Source organism: Coccinella septempunctata, chromosome 1 (genome assembly GCF_907165205.1).
Source record: "Coccinella septempunctata chromosome 1, icCocSept1.1, whole genome shotgun sequence".
Taxonomy (NCBI): domain Eukaryota; kingdom Metazoa; phylum Arthropoda; class Insecta; order Coleoptera; family Coccinellidae; genus Coccinella; species Coccinella septempunctata.
In genome coordinates this window covers 53,078,085-53,099,071 of record NC_058189.1, presented here as the reverse complement: position 1 = coordinate 53,099,071, position 20,987 = coordinate 53,078,085, and the positions used below count along the sequence as shown (strand labels likewise).

The window sequence follows — 20,987 nt, the reverse complement described above, 5'->3', positions numbered from 1 at the left end:
TATTCTTTCAGTTGATGGCAGAACAAATCATGCAGCCAGCATCACAACCCTTGGTGATTATTATCTCATAATCTGCAGCCAAAGATTGATTGAGCGACAAAATCCATCATCAATTTCATCAAGATTACAATGAAAAACATAGGGTAGAAACGTATAAGGAAAAGAAAAAGGCTTCTGAAGGAAATAAAAAGAAAGCTGTCGACAGCGAGGAAGAGAATGACATTTTTTGTCTAGCCTGCTTGTCCCCATACTCTGCTAGCAAGTCTAGAGAAGTTTGGATCTAGTGCCAAGATTGTAAGTTATGAGCATGCACACCTGGGCTTCCAAGCTACATTTGCCATAATTGTGATTCAGACTGATGTACCTATATCTATTATAATTTCGTATCGAAAGGTTTAAGACTTATTAAGTAACTATAGCGTACAAATAAATTACATATATTATGATTATATTTTTGTTGCCAGAATTATCTGAGTTCGTTAAAAGTTATTTTTCGTTTGAAGCATATTTTTTCATTTCTATTATTTATAAGGTGACACTTTTGTTGTTCGTGCAGTACCAATAGAATAAAGAAACGTTATATGTTCAATAAAAATAATAATTTGATAAATAAGTGTTCCTTTTGATCTGCCACATTTGATTTAATATGTGACTATCTACCCCAGACACTGTGACAACCATCCCTGGGACGGGGTTGAAAGTCACATTTCTCTTATCTTATTCACAAAAACGATAAATATCTGTTCAGCAGATAATGTAAGGTAAACTTCTCTGTGTATTTTTCCAACAAGTTTAATTGAGCTATCCAATAGGTCCTTTCGTTCGCTCGCACAAAAAGTGTAGCACTTTTCTACACTCGATTTTAGTATTCGTTTGCTGATTGGATTTACACCAGTGTAGAGGATGTGTAGTTTATCTACACCTCCTTTTGACTAGGTGTAGATAAACTACACCAGTTTATCTACACCTCCTTTTGACTAGGTGTAGATAAACTGCACCAGTTTATCTACACCTCCTTTTGACTAGGTGTAGATAAACTACACCTCCTCTACACTGGTGTAAATCAAATCGAGTGTAGAAAAGTGCTACACTTTTTATGCAAACGAAAGGACCTATTGATATACAGGGTGTCTGTGAACAAATGCGAAGGGCTTAGGGAGATACTTTCTCGATGAAAATAAGCAGGGGTAGTTCCTATTCATTTTTTTCGGAATCGACCGCCCTTTCAAGGGAGGCGATGACGAGTTGACAGTTTTTAATTTTTTTACGGGTTCTAAAAAACACTGAGTCATAAAACTATACATAATATGAAGTATTAATAAGTAGATGTTACGTACAGAATTTTGTTAGATCTCATAACTTCATTATTAGGGGTTGAAAATAACAACCTCTAATGATTTTCCTCCAAAAATTATTTTCGTGGGATAGATTTTCGAAAAATAAAATTCTTTTATGGTTTTACATTCAATTCTGGAGAAAAAATTCTTTTGCAAAATTTCGATACAGTCGATACTTTTCTCGGAATAAATAAAAACTTATAAGCAGTTCTGATCACTGTTCATTCCGTTTCATCGTATAAGTGTTCTATAGAATGACTACCTCCCTCTAAAATACATGCATCAACTCTCTGCTTCGTATACTGCTTGTAAGTTTTTATTTATTCCGAAAAAAGTATCGACTGTATCGAAATTTTGCAAGAGACTTTTTTTCCAGAATTGAATGGGAAACCATAAAAGAATTTTATTTTTCGAAAATCTATCCCACGAAAACAATTTTTGAAGGAGTTTTTATTTTCAACCCCTAATAAGTAATAAAGTTATGAAATCTAAAAAAATTATGTCAGTAACATCTACTTAGTGCTTCATATAATGCATAGTTATATGACTCAATGTTTCCAAGAACCCGTAAAAAAAATTAAAAACTGTCAACTAGTCATCGCCTTCCAAAGGCTGTATCTTGGAAGGGAGGTCGATTTCGAAAAAAATTTATAAGAACTACCCTTGCTTATTTTCATCGCGAAATCATCTCCCTAAGTGCTTCGCATTTGTTCACAGACACCCTGTATAAATGTAATTTCTAGACAAACAACTTGGGCAGTAAAATGAAAAACATAATAACTGTGACTTTCAACCCCGGTCTCCCCTACAACATGGCATCAACAATAATTCCTGAAAATTTCATCCTAACGTTCATCCATACTAACGTTCAAGGACAAAAGTAGCTATGAGCACCTCAAATATCCTTGGAAAATAGTTGGGGAGCCGACGATGCTAAATCGGGATTTACTCGAGCGTCGTGGAGACCTAGTGGATTTTGAAGATTAGATGGTAGAAAGAAAAAAAGGTTCTATGATGTATGCACTTTCAGCGGTGGAGAAAGCGTCTGCAGGGTCTCAAAGATGTAAAAAAAAAATCGTCAGGTGTACATACTCGAGCGTGTCAGATTAAGATACTGTATATGCCCTACGTGTCTCTGATAATGAATTCATGCTTATCTGACGGTTTGCGCGGTGGGACTGACCGTACGGAAGAGTTGAAAATGGTGAAAAAAAAATTTTTTTTTCCAGCGTGTCAGATTTTTTGAGGATATATTAATTAGACCCAAAGGAAGCTACTTTTCAAGGGACTGACAATTTGGACGTGACGCAAAGTCACAGCGGTCCTTTGAAAATGTAAAAAAAAAATGTTACTTGTACATACTCGAGCGTTTCAGATTTTCATACAGATGGTTAATCTGGGTGTTGTAGACGTGTTGACCCATTAATCTGTCACTAATCAGGGGGGTTTTCTTAATCTGACACTTTATAGATGATAAAAATTCCTTTTTTTCGAATATTTCCCTCCTTTACCTCTAATCGTTTTTGTATTCATTATGAAAGTTGTAGATAATAAAATTCTACACAACTTTTGTCTGAAGCAATTTTACATACTCTTAATCGAGTTCTCGAGTTAGAGGGCGATAAGGGCGAGGAGCTTAGCCACACATGCGAAAGGGCAAGGTCAATGTAGAATCCCAGTCTAATCTACAATTGTCAAAATGACAAGTTATATCTATGATGACAATTTCGAAATTAGTCTGTGACTGAACCTTAGAATGTACTATTTTCTAACGAGTGAATTTTCGCTTCAGCATGTATCGCTAAACACCTCTCATTATTCGCCATACATCTCAAAAACGTTTGAACGTAGAAAAAATTGCTTGGGACAAAATTTGTAGAAAATGTTATGCTCTACAACCTTTATAATGAATGCGAAAAAAATTTGAAGCCCAGAGAAGGAGTTAATTCGAAAAAACTGATTTTTGTGACTTTTATGGCCAATTTTTATTGTTTCAGCTCGCTAAAACTGTCAGATTATATTTTTCCGTTATTCTTGAATCATTAGCTTCAAAATAAGAAAAAACGCCACCGCGCTCGAGAATGTACACGTGACGTTTTTTTTTTGCAACATTGGCGCCCTCCCACACATTTTCGACACTCTTAAATTGCCAGATTAAGAGAATATATACTTTTCAACATGTAATCAACCACATATATCTTAATCTGACAGGCTCGAGTATGTACAATGATCGGTTTTTTTTTCTACTATTCTGACAGGCTGTCCTAGACTATTCCCCCTATATACACAGGTCTAATTTTTGGTAGAGGTACTCTACAAGGTCCAAGGTATGTCCTCTTATATTAACCTGACACGCTCGAGTAAATCCTGAATTTCCCTCTTCGGCTCCCCAACTAAAACGTGACTAAGTAATATCACTAAGGTAATGATCGAAATTCCACGTGGAATCCAAAAATGTGATGATGCCATTCGAAAAATTCGAAATTGATTAATTGATAGGTACGTCAGGTATAATCGAAATGATGAAAATGAATTTTATGAAAATATCTTTTGTAGTTCTCCATATAATTTTGGGTGAGGTTCAGAAGCAATCACCCTGTATATTATAGATTTGGCTCTTCTCCGAATCAAAATTCTGCAACATTTCGCGCAGAAATATGTCCATTAGATATATTCGTAATAGTGAGATATGGCGTTATGAGTTCAAGGAACTAGCAAATGAAATCGAAACCATACCATGACCGCTTCAGAAATTGTTTTCGGGAATCCCTAGGAGTTGAGTGTTGCGTGATGCCAATACAAGACAAGGTTATTTAACATGCAGCCGCTGAAGGAACAAGTCATTGAGTGAAAACGAAAGTGGATGTCTTCGTTCCTTCGTTGTTGTGGCTAACGGTTCATTATTTCGATCCGCTGTTATCGTTTGATAATGACTAGAATAATGAATAGATCCCGTTTAAATCACTCAGTTGCACGTGAGAAGATCTAGTAGAATAATTTTTAAATTGAAAGATCACTTGACCCTCTACATGAATACTATAGTTTGCAAATTTTTATTGAGTCCTTGAAGTAGTTACAGGGCTGACAATTTGAAAACTTGCCAGGTCATCTCTCATCAAGGATGTTTTCAGAGAAAATGCCGGAACAGGTCAATTTTAATTCGGAGGGGGACATGTTTCTAGCAGAATTGTAAGCCAAAATCTCCTAAATCTTAGGTGTAGGGGTTGTCACCGCTAAATTCTTAATATTGAAAAAGGGTGAGCTATACCTCAATTGGAGGACAATAGTATTATAGAGGGACATATTGTCTTCCAATTGAGGTTTAGCTCACCCTCTATTCCCTATTAAGAATTTAGGGGTGATAGCCACTACACCTAGGCAGTAGCGAATGCAGGTGGGGGGCACAGGGGGGTACGCACCCCCAAGACCAAAAATTCTTTCCTCGCTTGCACTAAATTTTCATATGATTTTCAAACCTATTTGCGAAAATTTATCTCAGTGGATTCGAATAGTCCACCAAAACTCGAATCTGGTAGATCTGAACCCGTCTCTGAATGAGACTACATATTTCGTTTTATATTTTCGTGTTATGACTTCTCTTATGATTGACCGATAACCGTTTTTTTTTTCACTTTATCTTGAGAACAGAAGAAGCCTAAAGATTTTTGTGCATTACCATAAAAATCGAATCCTGGATCCGCTTCTACGCACTAGGTTTGAGGAGATTTCGGCTTACAATTTTGCTCAAAATATGTGTCCTCCTCCCTTTAAAAATTGACCTGTTCCGGCTTTTTCTTCGAAAACATACTTGTCGAGACATAATTGGCCTGGCAAGCTTTCAAATTGTCACCTCCTGTAAATACTTCAAGGAATCAATAAAAATTTGCAAACCATAGTATTCATCCAGAAGGACAAGTGATCTTTCAATTGAGGTAAATCTCACCCCCTATACCCTATTAAAAATTTAGGGTTGATAGCCCCTACACCTAGGGTTGAGGAGATTTCGGCTTACAATTCTGCTCAGAATATGCACCCTATTGATGGCGGTGGAAAAATCATTCGTCCATAACGGCCTCAAAGTGATCTTGAGGGTCTGGGCTGTTTGTGAGGCGCAATAATGTTGTAACTCAGAGTGCATCAGAGTTCAAGTCGAATCCGGATCCGGGAGAAAGTGAAGGAAATGGATCTCGAAAATAAGCAGATAGGTAATTCTTATTACTCCCATTCGGTGTAACCGACAGAGGTTACAACATAGGAGAATGACTAATCGTGGGTGCCTATATAACGGTACCTTTATTTTGGCCGAAGACAATAATTATGGATTTCTTCTAATTTAATTGAATCTAGATTATGTAGACGATTTGCGAGTTTCTCTCTTTGTTATCAGGAACAGATCATCTTGAATGTTTATAGACTCGAAAAATGGAAATAAACCATGACATTTTAACCTTTCCAAATCAAAATTGAAATAAAATTCTTCGTAACATTTCAACTTCACCATCTGAAATCAACATTAAAATAGAAAAATTTGATCTTATATAGCTCGCACAAGCATCGAATCTACAATAATTATAACGACACCGCCACAACGTATATGAACGAATGTTGTCCTTTGTCCTTATTCAAGGTAAAAGGTAAGTCTTTGACTACTTAGTACAAATATTTAACAGTAGATTCATGAGGTCAGAAGAAACACTTTTTTCCCTTACCATTTCTTCCGAATCGGCTCGGTTTAAAAGATACAGGCTGTTGAAAAACCATAAAAGAATTTCATTTTTAGCCCTATCTCACAAACGGTTTCATCGAATGAATTTCGTAATATAGTTGTTCATTCATTTGATTAAGAGATATCACCCACGTCTTAGATTTTCCTCATTATGACCGCCATTACGTACCATAAAAATACCAAAAATTCAAAGAACCCAACTATAGAAACTAAGTTGGACGCTATCTAATGAATATTTGAACGTTTTGTAAAATAAAAGTATTCCTCATATTTTCCCGTATAATGCTCCGTTTTCGAGTAATTTGGATGTTCAAAAATTAAAAATAAGTATCTGTGAAATTTGATAAATTGGCTATATTTATTAGCTCAATACAACTCTGTTTAAAAGATCCACAGATGGTATAGGAAAATAGTGTTTCTTTGGACCTCAAGTATCTACTCTTCGAATATCAGTATGTATGAGTAAAAACTCACCCTGTATATAAGTAGTCTCACGCTGAGTCCTAAGACCAGTGGAAAAAGTGATATATAATTCGAAATTTCATTCATTCACATTTGAAAATCAGTGGAGCAAGGTTTTATGCGTCAAAAAAAAGTTTTGGCCAAGGGAAACGCAAATTTAATCATAAATAAACAACGTTGAGAAATTACATTCATTAATAAACTCTATCACGTGTAATCCATCCAAACAGAGCTTGTAAGAAGCTGGGATCTTTTTTCATAACTAGCAAATAATGTTCACCCTCCACTGCATTCATATAAATTTGATTTTATTTCCAAAACCATGAGGTTTTCATATGGGAACATCAGATGCCTATTTCGATTTTCTCGGAAAATATCAGATGAAAAGTAGGATGTTTCATTTGAAAAACTCAACTTTTTGCTGTTTCTGTATTCAGTGAAAAAACGAAGAATTTTTGGAACACCCTTATATAACAAACCAAGTTTTATCGACACGAAAGTTAAAATATGTCTAAAATACATTTTTTAGACATCTTAACGAGAGTCATCCTCGCGATCTCAGTGACCTTTTTTGAGAATTTCAGCTTTTATGTTTCCCAAAATATGAAATGTCTTTTCTATGCCTATTTCATTGGATTCATTTTTTGCAGAAAACCGTTAATAATATATCCGAAAGTATCAGGAATAAAGATAGAAAAATACTAGACAAAAATACTCAGATGGGGATAGAGAAGCGAATATAAAGTTATAATAAATAGAGCGTCCCATTTGGAATAACAAAGTTTGTAGTAATCATTCGTATATGCGGCAACGTCGCAACATTGAAAATATTTTGGTCAGATAGATAAGAAGCGTAAACCCTAGTTCCCAAATTTTCAGAACAATCCTATGATCCGTTCTCCGTAAACGTCTTATAGGACCACCCTATATATAGCCTGTATACAGGTGATTCATAACTATTGGGACATAGGCTAAGGGCAGAATGTTTGGACCAACATATGGCGATAGGGATAGGACCAAATATACCTCAATAAAATCAGAAAAAAAATGTGGAAAAAGATAGAGGGCGTTAAAGTTGATTTTTTTATAAGGGGACAGAATAATATTTTCTTCGAAGTTCGAAAGTCCTTTATTAAAAGAATTACAAAAGGCATAGAAGTCGGAGGAGACCACGTAGAACATTTAATTTAAGTTTATTCTTTTTATGTTACATAGTTTTATATTATGCTTCATCGTCCAAATAAATCAATAAAATAAATAAATCGTTACTTCAAATCCCCTTCCGATGCTCTGAACTGTTCATTGTGTTTTTCTTTGAAACGGATGAAAAAATATACAGTGAAATTATTAGCAAAAAACGAAAAAAAAATTCAACTTTAACGCCCTCTATCTTTTTCCACAGCAATATTTTATTGAGGTATATTTGGTCCTATCGCCATATTTTGGTCCAAACAATCTGCCCTTAGCCTATGTCCCAATAGTTATGAATCACCCTGTATATTGATACTCTATGGCTTCGCAGATTTTTTAACAGCAGGGCGTTAGTGCCCTATTGATAAACTTCCTTTCGGCGCTCCATTGATCCACGGTACACCCAATATTAGGTCTTACCTGCGTGGATCGTGATGCATAAGTAAAAAAGAAAAAAATTACATATCACAGGGCGAGTTTCTGAAAAAAAAACAGATAACTTTGGGGAATGGATAAATTTTAATACTTATTAAATATACCTGTACAATATAAAATATATAAATTCATATATAACATTATTCATAAAGTTACAATTTTCGAATAAACTAAATATTCAACAAGGCAGGAGTGAGTTCCAAATGCATAATCTCTTCAGGAAGATGAGTCCTAAACGATTTAGCAGATGCTTCACTGAATTTCGAATAAGTTTGAAGGAAATTCATAGCACTGATAGCTTCCAGACATAAATCAGGATTTTTTGATCTGAAACAAATCGAAAAATATTACATGAATAAGTTATTAGTTGAGAGAGAACAAAAAAACTTCTAACACGCACCTTTTATGATGCGACAGCATATCCATGGTGTACTTGGATATTAATTTGATGAAATTATCATTCAAGGAATTGTGAGCCTGTTTCAAGACTGTGTGGATGCCGAGACAAAAACAATAACCATCCAACTGATCAGATGCTCTCTTACCAAGATTACCTGGAAGTGCATAAAAATAAATAATAACAAGAATTCAGTTGATCAATCTACCTACCTATCACACCAGGATGGAATAATTTCATATTATGCGCCATGAAGAACACAAATATTGTAATGGTATAATCCAGATGAGAAGAAGAAGTAACATATATTTTATTAAAGGGATTGTTGATTCCAGCGTAATCAAAATAATGAGATAAATTCTGAAGAAGTTTTTCATCTGGAGTCCAATCTTTACTATATTTGATGTCCCATAAAAGTGCTCTGAAATAAAAAAATACTCATCATCCAAAAACAATAGCAAAGGACATAACAAGATTGTTTTTTCAAGTACTAACTTGCTGAGAGATTGAAGTGCTGCTTCCAAATTCCTAGCATTGAATTTAGCTAAGAGATTGAGATGAAATGCTATCAGTTGCCTCAATAACTGCAACTGACCTATAATTAGGATGCAATCCAGAAATTCAGGCCACAGCCTTGCCGTTCGATTGACACAGTTTTGATAGAATTTTGGAGGATTCGAAACTTCCCCAGCAGATTTGATATCTTTTTGCACAGTAGAAATTATAGAGTACCAAGTAGGTTGCTTTTCGTGCTTGTTCTGCAAGTAGCCTGTAATAGAGATATCAAATGAACAAATAATTGTTCACCTATGATTGAACAAAATATATTTTCATTACCTATTGTCTTCTGTAGATTTGTAATAATCATAAAAGAAAAGAGTCTATCTAATCCTACCACTCCAGAGATCTCGATTGCTTTTGTGAGTAAACCAAAGATTTGTCTGTTCAATATTGGTTTATGGCTCTTCGTCTCATACCAAGCAGTAGATTGATCAAGATACACACTATTTCTGAAATAGGACAGAAATTACCATCGATAATATTAATTTTTTATATTCGTCATAATATATTAGTAATATCAGAGTAATGGTAATATGTATAAAATCAAGACTGCTCCTGTTTTAACCAGCTCAAGAAAGGCATCCATATGCAAAAACAATTCGCAGTGCAATACTTCAGCAACCTTACAGGAAGAATCTGTAGTTCTCTCGCCTCCAGGGAGACCTTGAAAGCTGCCTCAGAGACATATAAAGCGCCTTTAATGCTGCCCTGAGTCAATCTCTGGTGAGGGCCAGTCGAGTCTAGAGGCCCCTCATACCATAACGGACTGGATCATGAAATATTACAATAATGCTCTGCGGTGAGATATAGGATTCTCAACACCATAGATCCGCATAATCCTGTCGAAATTTAGCTTGATAGCATCTAAATTGCTTTGCTCCCCAAAGGAAAAATTGTTTTCTGAATACTTGCAAGCAATTGGATAGGAATTTTTGTGAACATTAAGAAACAGAAATTGAAGATACTCATAACTCCGAAACCTACCGGATTGTGCTCATTTTCGAACGTTATAGTTGGGGAGCCGACGATGCTATATCGGGATTTACTCGAGCGTCGTGGAGACCTAGTGGATTTTGAAGATTAGATGGTAGAAAGAAAAAAAGGTTCTATGATGTATGCACTTTTAGCGGTGGGGAAAGCGTCTGCAGGGTCTCAAAGATGTAAAAAAAAATCGTCAGGTGTACATACTCGAGCGTGTCAGATTAAGATACTGTATATGCCCTACGGTTCTCTGATAATGAATTCATGCCTATCTGACAGTTTGCGCGGTGGGACTGACCGTACGGAAGAGTTGAAAATGGTGAAAAAAATTTTTTTTTCCAGCGTGTCAGATTTTTTGAGGATATGTTAATTGGACCCAAAGGAAGCTACTTTTCAAGGACGTGACGCAAGGTCACAGCGGTCCTTTGAAAATGTAAAAAAAAATCGTTACTTGTACATTCTCGAGCGTGTCGGATTTTCATACAGATGGTTAATCTGGGTGTTGTGAACCTGTTGACCCATCAATCTGACACTAATCAGGGGGGTTTTCTTAATCTGACACTTTGAAGATGATAAAAATCCCTTTTTTTCGAATATTTCCCTCCCTGTACCTCTAATCGTTTTTGTATTCATTACGAAAGTTGTAGATAATAAAGTTCTACACAACTTTTGTCTGAAGCAATTTTACATACTCTTAACCGTTCTCGAGTTAGAGGGTGATAAGGGCGAGGAGCTTAGCCACACATGCGAAAGGGCAAGGTCAATGTAGAATCCCAGTCTAATCTACAATTGTCAAAATGACAAGGTATTTCTATGACGACAATTTCGAAATTAGTCACGAAAATTTTAGTGTTGTCTGTGACTGAACCTTAAAATGTACTATTTTCCAACGAGTGAATTTTCGCTTCAGCATGTATCGCTAAACACCTCGCATTAATCGCCATATATCTCAAAAACGTTTGAACGTAGAAAAAATTGCTTGGGACAAAATTTGTAGAAAATGTTATGCTCTACAACTTTTATAATAAATGCGAAAAAGATTTGAAGCCCAGGCAAGGAGATAATTCAAAAAAACTGATTTTTGTGATCTTTATGGCCAATTTTTATTGTTTCGGCTTGCTAAAACTGTCAGATTATATTTTTTCCGTTATTCTTGAATCATTAGCTTCAAAATAAGAAAAAACGCCACCGCGCTCGAGAATGTACACGTGAGGTTTTTTTTTTGCAACTTTGGCGGCCTCCCACACATTTTCGACACACTTAAATTGTCAGATTAAGAGAATATATACTTTTAACATGTAATTAACCACATATATCTTAATCTGACACGCTCGAGTATGTACAATGATCTTTTTTTTTTACTATTCTGACAGGCTGTCCTAGACAATTCCCCTTATCTACAGGTCTAATTTTAGGTAGAGGTACTCTACAGGGTCCAAGGTATGTCCCTTTATATTAATCTGACACGCTCGAGTAAATCCCGAATTTCCCTCTTCGGCTCCCCAACTATTACCGGCGAAACTGAGACAGAAGTCGAATTCAGTTTTGGCAGAAAAATCTAGTTTTGGTCAGACTCAACACAACACCACACAACCCCAACCAATGAAAGATTCTAATTGATACCTTGGGTCCGTTAGTCTAATCATTTCTCTCGCCAATCTCCCAATGAAATTCTCACTGATCGAATCAGTTTGAAGATAGAAGGGTATAGGAATTATTCTACTCTGATATTGGCTATCCCAAGCATGAACTTTCGATCGTAAAAATCTGTTACATTCTTGTTCCACATTATAATTTATGATTCTAGTTATTTCTTCCTGCCATATCTTCAAACCATTAATGTTTATATAGTCCTGAAAACACAAATATTAATCCTTGAATCATTTTTGTTTATCAATCTACCTGAATATACTCGAATGACTTTTTGTACCCTTCCATTATATTCCCTAAAGTGTTCAATTTTTGTTCTAATTCTGTTTTAGATTTTGAACTGAAAATCAACACTTCATGTAGTGCTTTGGAGATACGCTGAACTAATTCATTTCTTATGCCATCCTCTAATATTTTTTTCGGATCTAGGAAAACTACACCAACCAACGTTTTTTTCATCATTCTCATACCTACAAATTTTAAACAAGAAATTTTATTGTCAATACAATTACCCCATTAAGGATTTTCTTCTTTACTATCAGGTGACATAAGCATAAAGGATACTTGACGACGATTACCTACTATGTAAAATTGATTTTTCAAAAATTTTTTTATCATCTGAAAGATGATTTATGCCTTCAAAAAATCTTATAAATCAACAACTCAATGCATAAAATTACCTTGGCTAAATACTGAAATTGAATGTGTTAGCTCAGCATATTCAAATCTCTCATCCAATTGGGCATATTCCTTCAATTTATCTTTTTCTAATCTTGTGGGTAATTCCTTTAAAACTTTTGTCTGCATTTCAATTATCCTAGACATCTTCCCAAACATCATCATAGGAATTATTTGTAAGACTTTCCTCACATATATTTCAAGTTCTCCACTATAATATTCAGAAACAGAGATTAAGTCTTTGCTATGGGCCTGATTTATCCTCAATAATGGTATTTCCATAGCAGAAGCTAACTTTAAGAAAATCGCTCTCAATTTGTTAACCTGAATGAGAAAAAATAATTATACACGCAAAGTTTCCAAAGAACCAAATGAGATTTTTTTTTGAAAATTTTTGGATAATAATGAATTAACGGAATTCTATTCAACTAAAATATTCTCTTTGTACTTCTGGTTGTACCGTAAGTTGGGCATAACAATATTATCTTTAAAAAAATCGCTCTAAATTTGCTAACCTGAATGAGAAAAAATAATTATACTGAGTGTTACAGGCAAAGTACCTATCCAGAGAACCAAAAGAGATTTTTTTTTTGAAAATTTGTGGATCACAATGAATGGCTGTAATTCTATTCAACTAAAATATTCTATTGGTACTTCCTGTTGTACAGGAAGTTGGGATTTATCACATTTTTGGAGTCTTGAATTAAGTGTTACAACTTCCCGAAGTTCTCAGATTTAGGTATAGGGTGTGCAACATCGTTAGATAGAGAGTTTTGAGATCCATCTATCAAAGTACGGGGTGTTGTATTTGAAGAAATTAATATTTTCGATGTTAACTATTAGTCTTAAAGCTTTGAGAATTGAGTTGAATACTCAAAGGTTAGAGTCAATTTTGACCTTCTCAGAGAAACATTCTGATTAACTTGGACAACAAGTAGAATCTAGAATATATTCTCAATTTCAACTCTGTAATTTTTGTCAGGGGGACCTTTCGTTCAAGACTATCTGGAATTGACTTCAACTAAAAGTGATAGTTAAACACGAAAAACTTAATTTTTTCAAATACACTGCGCAAAAAAATTAACGCACATTATGGATGGGCTGGGGTACGAGCTGGGCCTCTTGCCGCGACACGAGGCCTTAAATCATATTCTCTGAGGCGATTTCTTATTGTCTGAGTGCTAATTTGCACCTCATGAGTTTGCTCAAACTGAATTTGAAGGAGGCGAGCGGTTGCAAACCGTTGTCTCAACGAAGAAACTATCAAGTAACGTTCTTGAATGGCAGTTGTTACCCGTAGTCTACCCTGTCCTGGTCTTCGGACATTCATACCTGTCTCCCTGAATCGCTGCAACATTCTGGACACACTTGTATGAGAAACTCCAAACCTTTCTGCAATTCTTGTGTATGTCCACCCTTCTTCTCGCAAAACTACCGCTTGGGCACATTCCTCTTGGTTCAAATTGCGTGTTTCGCGGTGCATAGCGATCGAGTGTAGAAAATCAAACGAAAGAAAAACTATTGATCACTAGAATTGATCGAGAACAACTGATTTTAGAATGGAGCCAATACATTCAAAATCTGATAATATCATCTTTTTTTATTCCTGCTGGGAAAAAACATCTGTATTGAAGAAAACCGTTGAAAGTGGATAACATATGCATGCATAATTCTGATAATAATAATTATCATTGAGAACACCTTCAGTTGTAGAATAAATTTGAGATTTCCATAATGTGCGTTAATTTTTTTGCGCAGTGAACTTCTAGTGGACACTTTGCATGAAACACCCTCTATTTCCTTTTTTTTTTTGATAATCATGTCCCCTTACCACTGTTGGTTCCTTTTTGATTCCAAGCTGCATTATAGGAGTGTAAGAATCAATTAATTCCCACGCGAAACTTATGTCTCCCAAAACTTGAATGGTTATCAGATTATCCTCTTTGATGCTCATTGTTTGGATCATTTGATTTAGGCTCAGCTTGATCTCGCCTAAAATTTGAATAACTTGCATGTTTGACTCCAGCTGGTGAAACGTTTGAACTTCTTCTAAGGCCTGAATCAACTGAACAATTTTTCTCGAAGAATTTGTATCGTCGAGTACCAGAGAATCGATCTGTTTGGAAATTTCCAAAAACCATTTTTCCAAATTTTTATTTTTGGTTATTCGACTCAAGGGTTTACTTCCACTGAAAGCTTCAGATAACTCTACAACATCTTTGAAACTGTCATTCTTCAATTTGTTCCACTGCTTTTCTTTCTCACTCAAGATATTCTTGAATAATTCTTTCACAGTTAATTCTAACTGAGCAGTATTCAACAACAATCTGAAGGTTTGAACCTGATCATACTTTGTTTCAGATGTGATCATCTCCCTAATTTGTTTAGAACGCTTATTTTTCTCAATTTTTCCAGGTTTAGTATAAGTATGTAGCATAAGCCATCTCAGTATTACATTGCATTCACGTAACAAAGTTATTATATGATTCATGTCTTTTAGAATAACCTCCTTTGTTATATTACCCTCTGTTAACATTTTCATGCATTTTCTTAAAACCACTGAAGTATTTGTGGCATAATCCTTACAGACATTCTTCACATTTACTGTTTCCAAGGTGTTGTTTAAGGCCATTTTAGCAGCTTTGAAAGCATCCCAAGATTCTATTAAATCAACAACATAGCCCATATAAATAGAAATATTCCAATTATCTGGAAAATATTTGTCGACTATTTCTCTCATAACTGCAGTATGAGAATGTAGAATATCGGGTGAAAAATATAAGCACACATAAAGCATAGCCGCTTGACTGCTCAAAGCAGTACTACGATGTTTAGGAAGCGGATATAATTGTAATTGTCCATAAACATCATCTGTCCTTAAATGGCCAAGAACCATATCTACATATGTTGAATTTATTTTGATTCTCCTGCAATTTGACAAAATATTTGTTTGGAATTCTAATTTAGTGACTCGGAAAAGAACAAGACAACAATATATCTCATTTTTATAAAGAATAAAAAATTTAATTTTCATGTACATGTACTGTAAGCATTTTTTTCAATGTGAAAATTTTTTTTTATGAAAGCCTACAAATCAAAATATTCAATACAAAATTTCATTTACCTGAAATAATCTTCTGGATAGTTAGTCACTTTTCTGGTATGGATACCTGTATCACGAAAAAGCTTACACACATCATCTATATTACTACGAGCATTGCTGCTCTGTGGCGTGTAGCGATAATATGATACTAACAATTTTTCCCTTACAATCCCTTTAATGTGTGTATCAACAAATAGTAACATCAACCCATATAAAAACAAAGATTCACACTGAAAAATAATGATCATTATCGTTATAAAAGTTTACTGTTAATTATTTCAGAGTGTCATTTCTAGTACTTACCAATAACTGTTTACCTTCGATATCAGCAAAAATTGTTTCTAAAGTTTGGTGAATATAAATACCTTCCTCCAAATCTTCCAGAAACTGATTCAAGTCATTAACAAAGGAATGAATGCTTTCAAAGAGCTCATAAAAACGGGTAATGATATCAATGTGATTATCCCTAAATTCTTCGTCCAAATCACGCAAGATCTAAAATATGGTATTCATAAAAATTCTTCAGCATCAAAATTGCACTGTACAACTGAATGAATATTTAGTGGCGTTTCAGTTTGTATTTATTGAAAGTGGGTATTTTTCTCGGAACCTACTCAAAATAATTTCCTAATAGCTGAGAGATTTTTTACCTCGTTGTTTCGTATTTTAGCTTCCTGTGCTTCAGTAACGTCAAAGTAAGAAAAATCTGAGATAATATCCTGATATTTTAGTATTTCTGCCTTGGATTCAGTTCTGCATAAAAGAAAAACCTTGGAAAATGATTATGTCCACACAAAAAAAGGGTAAACAAAGCGGCTGGATAATAAAAATTAATAAAGAATATTATTGGAAGGTTGAAATATTAATTTTAACTTACATGTAAAGTTTTGGGATAAAATCCTTGAGACGAAGTAGTTCTGCTATTATTGCATTTCCTCCGGAAACTAAATTAAGAATAGTTTGTCCGCAGAGATTATTCTCTGCTAAGAATTCTGGCATTGTGGGAAAATTGAATAATTTTCACAGTCCGAATACCTAGTACACTACAACTGCTACAAGAAAAACAAAAATTTTCAAAATTAATTTTAGGTTATGTTGATTGTTGTGACAGATGATTTTCAACTGAGCTGCCATCTAGTGAAAGGCATCAGTACCTGACGGCTTAAGATAGGTCAGGTGAAAAACCCTACCCTCCAGCCTCCATCCATACCAAAGATTATAGATTATAATCTTTGCTCCATACATTGAATTGAACTCAAAACTCAATAAAAAAAATTGATTGAGTTCATGAGTTCAATTCCTTAATATGAAGCAAGATAAGAGCTCATAAAAACAGGTTATGACCTATCTTATGATAGGGATTCTGAGTTATGATATCTATGTGATTATACAAATCACGCACCATTTAAAATATGAAATTCATAATGCTCTATATATGAGAGTATATTATCTTCTTGATATGAAAAACCCACTTTACACTAATCTGTGGAAGAACCCAGCATACTGTTTCTTAGGTACACCATGGGGAAACACTTTATATTCTACATGAAAACCTGAAAGCATAGTGGAAAAAACAGAGTCAAGATCTGCCTCTAGCGGAAATAAACCGATATAGCTGCATATTTGCACCGTATAGTCTTATATCCACTGTTATTCTTGAAAAGCACGATTTTCAATCTGAATGTATCTCTAACCGGAGATGACAATGCTATTACTTTGGGCAAAAAAGAGAAAACACTCATGCGTTATATTTTCTGTACTGTAAGATGAAAATTTTATGTTACGGTAGAACCAATGAAAGATATGAATAAAAATTAACAATTATCTTTATTCTTGTAGTCTTTTCAACAAATATAAAAAACACCCGATAAATAATATTAATCAGTTATCTCTGTTACAACAGGTTTGTCGATAGTTATATTCAATATACCTTTGATACCTTTATGGAGTATAAATGATTTATCTAAAATTGTTTTTTCGGAAAACACATACTCCATAGATGATTCTCCTTTTGCTAAGTCCACAGCTTTTTCAAATGTTAAATTATCTAATAGTGATCGTTTCAATTTGATCTCGCATTTATCATAACCATTCACCTGACAAAGTAATTCTAAGTTATAATCTGAATCGATTTCGGGCCAATCTTGTTCAAGAACCGATTTGTTCCAACGAATTTCACTTGAGTGATTCAATCGGTTTGGTGCTTGTAAAAATCCACTCCACAATTCAGATGCAAAGTGGGGTGCCATGGGAGAGAGCAAAATAATCTGCGCGGCTAAAGCGCGCTCAAATTGTAAACTTCTTGCGAAAACGTATGGGGGCATTTTTCTCAGACTATTTGTTAAACCTTGCTGTTTAGACACAGCAACACTGAGTTGCTGGGAAATATAATAATTGAAAGTAGTTCCCTTGATGTAGAAATTTCTAGAATCAAACATGTAATCTTCGCATTCCTTTTCTTTGTCCTTATTTATAACAGCTGGAAGACTTTTCCTATATTTGAGAAATTCTTTTACAGTTAACCACAATCTATTTTGCCAATTTATGATTCCAGGAAATGTGTTACTATTCCAATTTCTATGGGATGTCGGAGAAACATCTGCTAAAATAAGTAATCTTGTTGTATCTACTCCGTACACTTCAAACATATCTGAAGGTTCCACACCATTTAATTTTGATTTACTCATTTTTTCCCAAGCCATCACTACTGGTGCTCCAGTTTTCTTTTCTATTGCTTTATTTTTCTTGCTATCTATAATTTCTACTTCTTGAGGTGGTAAATACTTGCCACTACCTTTGAGTCTGAAACTTCTTCCCATAACCATTCCTTGCACTAAAAGTCTAGTAAATGGTTCTTTTTCTGGTATAAGTCCTATGTCATGTAGAAAATAACTCATAAACCTGGCATAATATAAATGTAAAACGCCATGCTCCTTGCCACCAATGTATAAATCCACAGGAGTAGTTTTCCTTGCTTTTTCTTTATTAAATATCTCTTTCCTATTATGGGGATCAATGTAACGTAGATAATACCATGAGCTATCAACAAAAGTATCCAATGTATCAGTTTCACGTTTAGCTTCCGCCTTACACCTGGGACATGGAGTATTGACCCAATCCTCACACTCTGCCAAATGTAGTCCACCTCTTTCAACTTTGGAGGATATCAAAGGCAACTTGACCGGTAATTCTTGCTCAGGAACTGGTTGTGCTCCACATTTATGGCAGTGTATTATTGGAATAGGGGTTCCCCAATACCTTTGACGTGAAACAAGCCAATCCTTCAACTTTGCGCTACTCCAGTACCCCCCAATATTTCTTGATTTAGCTTCATCACACACAGAATTTCTTTTCAAATCTATATCATTGGAATCTTGTAATATTTGAATTTCATCAAAATGTATATTATTTTTTTCTGCAAAAATTCTAGCTTTTTCACATGTAGCTGGAATACCAATGAAAGAATCAGTTCCCTGAGAATATTCTATTTCATCAGTAACAAATACTGGAATTTTTTCTTGTGTGAATGGATTAACCAATGTGATATCTAATTTGAATGTTCTATCATTACCATTAATTTTATTACCTAGATTTAAGATATAATGTTCATGAGAGACAGTGACAAACTTTACATGATGAATATATTCAGGATTTGAAGTCCACAAAGTAATGAAGTCATCACAATCTACAATGTTGAAATCAAAAACTACACCATTACATTCTCCTATCCAATGCTTCTGTAATTTGATAATGTCTCTCCAATCATACAGGGAAGAACTGTTGAGTCCTTCTAAAAGATCTTTCGCATACTTAGTAGTCCTAACAAACCATTGTTTGAAAATTTTTTTCTCCACTTTAGCACCAGACCTCCAAGAGCATCCATTCTCATCAACTTGTTCATCTGCTAACACTGTACAATCTATGGGGTCCCAATTGACTGAAGCTTTCTTCTGATAAACTAAACCTTCCTTAAATAGTTTCAAGAAGATTGTCTGGGTCCATTTGTAGTATTCAGGATCAGATGTATTTATTTCCCTATCCCAATCGAAACAACAACCTAGATTTTTAAGCTGTGATTTCATTTGTGATATATTGAATTTCGTCCAATCTTGTGGGCTAATTTTGTTATTTATAGCTGCATTCTCAGCAGGTAGACCAAATGCATCCCAACCCATGGGATGCAAAACATTTTTGTTGTTCATTCTCTGGAATTGGGCAACAGTATCACTTATTGTATAAACTCTTACATGACCCATATGTAAATTTCCAGAAGGATATGGAAACATAGATAACACATAAAACTTGTCTTTCGAACTAGACTCGTTGAAATTTCCTCGATGAAGCTTATGCTGCCAAAATTTCTCTATATTGTGTTTAATTTCATTAGTTAATTCGTGATTCCACATATTTATTCCAGAAGTATGACGAAGTAATATTTTGTAGGGCGTTTTGTGATGGAAACTCACCATCTTAGGCGATATTACCCTTATTAAATCCATTATAACTGCGTTTATAGGCACCCCAATAATTAAGTATAGTTTCAGACGAGATAAAAATCTATAAATCTTCACTACATTTTACGAAAAGAGAGGGCTTATTGTAAATTTTCCGTAGAGAAATTTAATTTTCAAATTTAGATTTTCCTAACCTCATTCATTCGGTAATCCAAAATAAACATACTACCACAGATCACAGAACAGACCCAGACTTACTTTATGCCACAGATTACGAGTAGTACGGATGGTTGTCTCTGGCGCCCCCTATATAATTCATTCAAATCGCGCATATCAGTTTTCAAATTGAGGTGAATTCTCAGATCAATAAAATAATGTTTTTTATTGATCTGAGGGTGAATTTTATTTTTCAGTTAGACAATTTCAGTAGAAGCTGAGATTTCAAAGGTCGATTCAACAAAGTATTTTTATATAAGATTAGTTTGTTCAGAATGTTAAACCAATTCGAATCAAATCCTCCGATTACGCAAAGTTTTCAAATTCAGATGCATATTATTGTGAATGTCATTTAAGATGTCTAAAATCAAGTGTTTAGACATCTAAAAACAAGTCATCCTTCTTTCATTGATTGACTAACTAACTGCAACTTTTATGTGCAAAACTGCAAAGTTGGCCTTCAAAAATCAGCCCTAGCCATTCATCTCAAAATTAGGCTGTATGGACTTGGTTCACTTCAGCTCTGAACACCTCATATTTTAATGGAATTTGGGACATATGTTTCAAGCAAAAAGGAGCACTTTTTGCATGAAATTTTTTTGTTTATTCTACCAGCGTCCGTACTGCATCGAGATTGAATATTTTTAGAAAAAAAACGATACGCTACTGGTTTTTCCAAAAATAAATATTACTCTTGAAATCCTCTCATTATTATTCAGTTTGAAGTGAATTCGGCCTCTTGACTTTTTTACGTATATACGTGGCACCCTTCCTAGTGAAAAAATAAAACACATTA

General features: G+C 34.6%; 2 protein-coding genes across 2 annotated transcripts; both read right to left on the bottom strand.

Moving 5' to 3' along the window:
* Positions 1 to 8,219: 8,219 nt before the first annotated feature.
* Positions 8,220 to 16,575, bottom strand: LOC123322113 (WASH complex subunit 5). Its single transcript, XM_044909958.1, has 13 exons — positions 16,399 to 16,575; positions 16,172 to 16,274; positions 15,825 to 16,016; positions 15,543 to 15,751; positions 14,250 to 15,345; positions 12,421 to 12,742; positions 11,993 to 12,210; positions 11,714 to 11,943; positions 9,386 to 9,558; positions 9,044 to 9,317; positions 8,761 to 8,969; positions 8,552 to 8,705; positions 8,220 to 8,478 (listed from the first exon to the last, which is right to left on the bottom strand). Exons 1-13 carry the CDS (start codon positions 16,518 to 16,520, stop codon positions 8,322 to 8,324), a joined length of 3,459 nt encoding a protein of 1,152 aa, XP_044765893.1. The 5' UTR covers positions 16,521 to 16,575; the 3' UTR covers positions 8,220 to 8,321.
* Positions 16,576 to 17,329: 754 nt separating this feature from the next.
* On the bottom strand, positions 17,330 to 20,199 carry LOC123322131 (probable leucine--tRNA ligase, mitochondrial). The gene has a single exon (XM_044909979.1). The coding sequence runs from the start codon at positions 20,018 to 20,020 to the stop codon at positions 17,399 to 17,401; it is 2,622 nt and encodes an 873-aa protein (XP_044765914.1). The 5' UTR covers positions 20,021 to 20,199; the 3' UTR covers positions 17,330 to 17,398.
* Between the last annotated feature and the right edge of the window lie 788 nt (positions 20,200 to 20,987).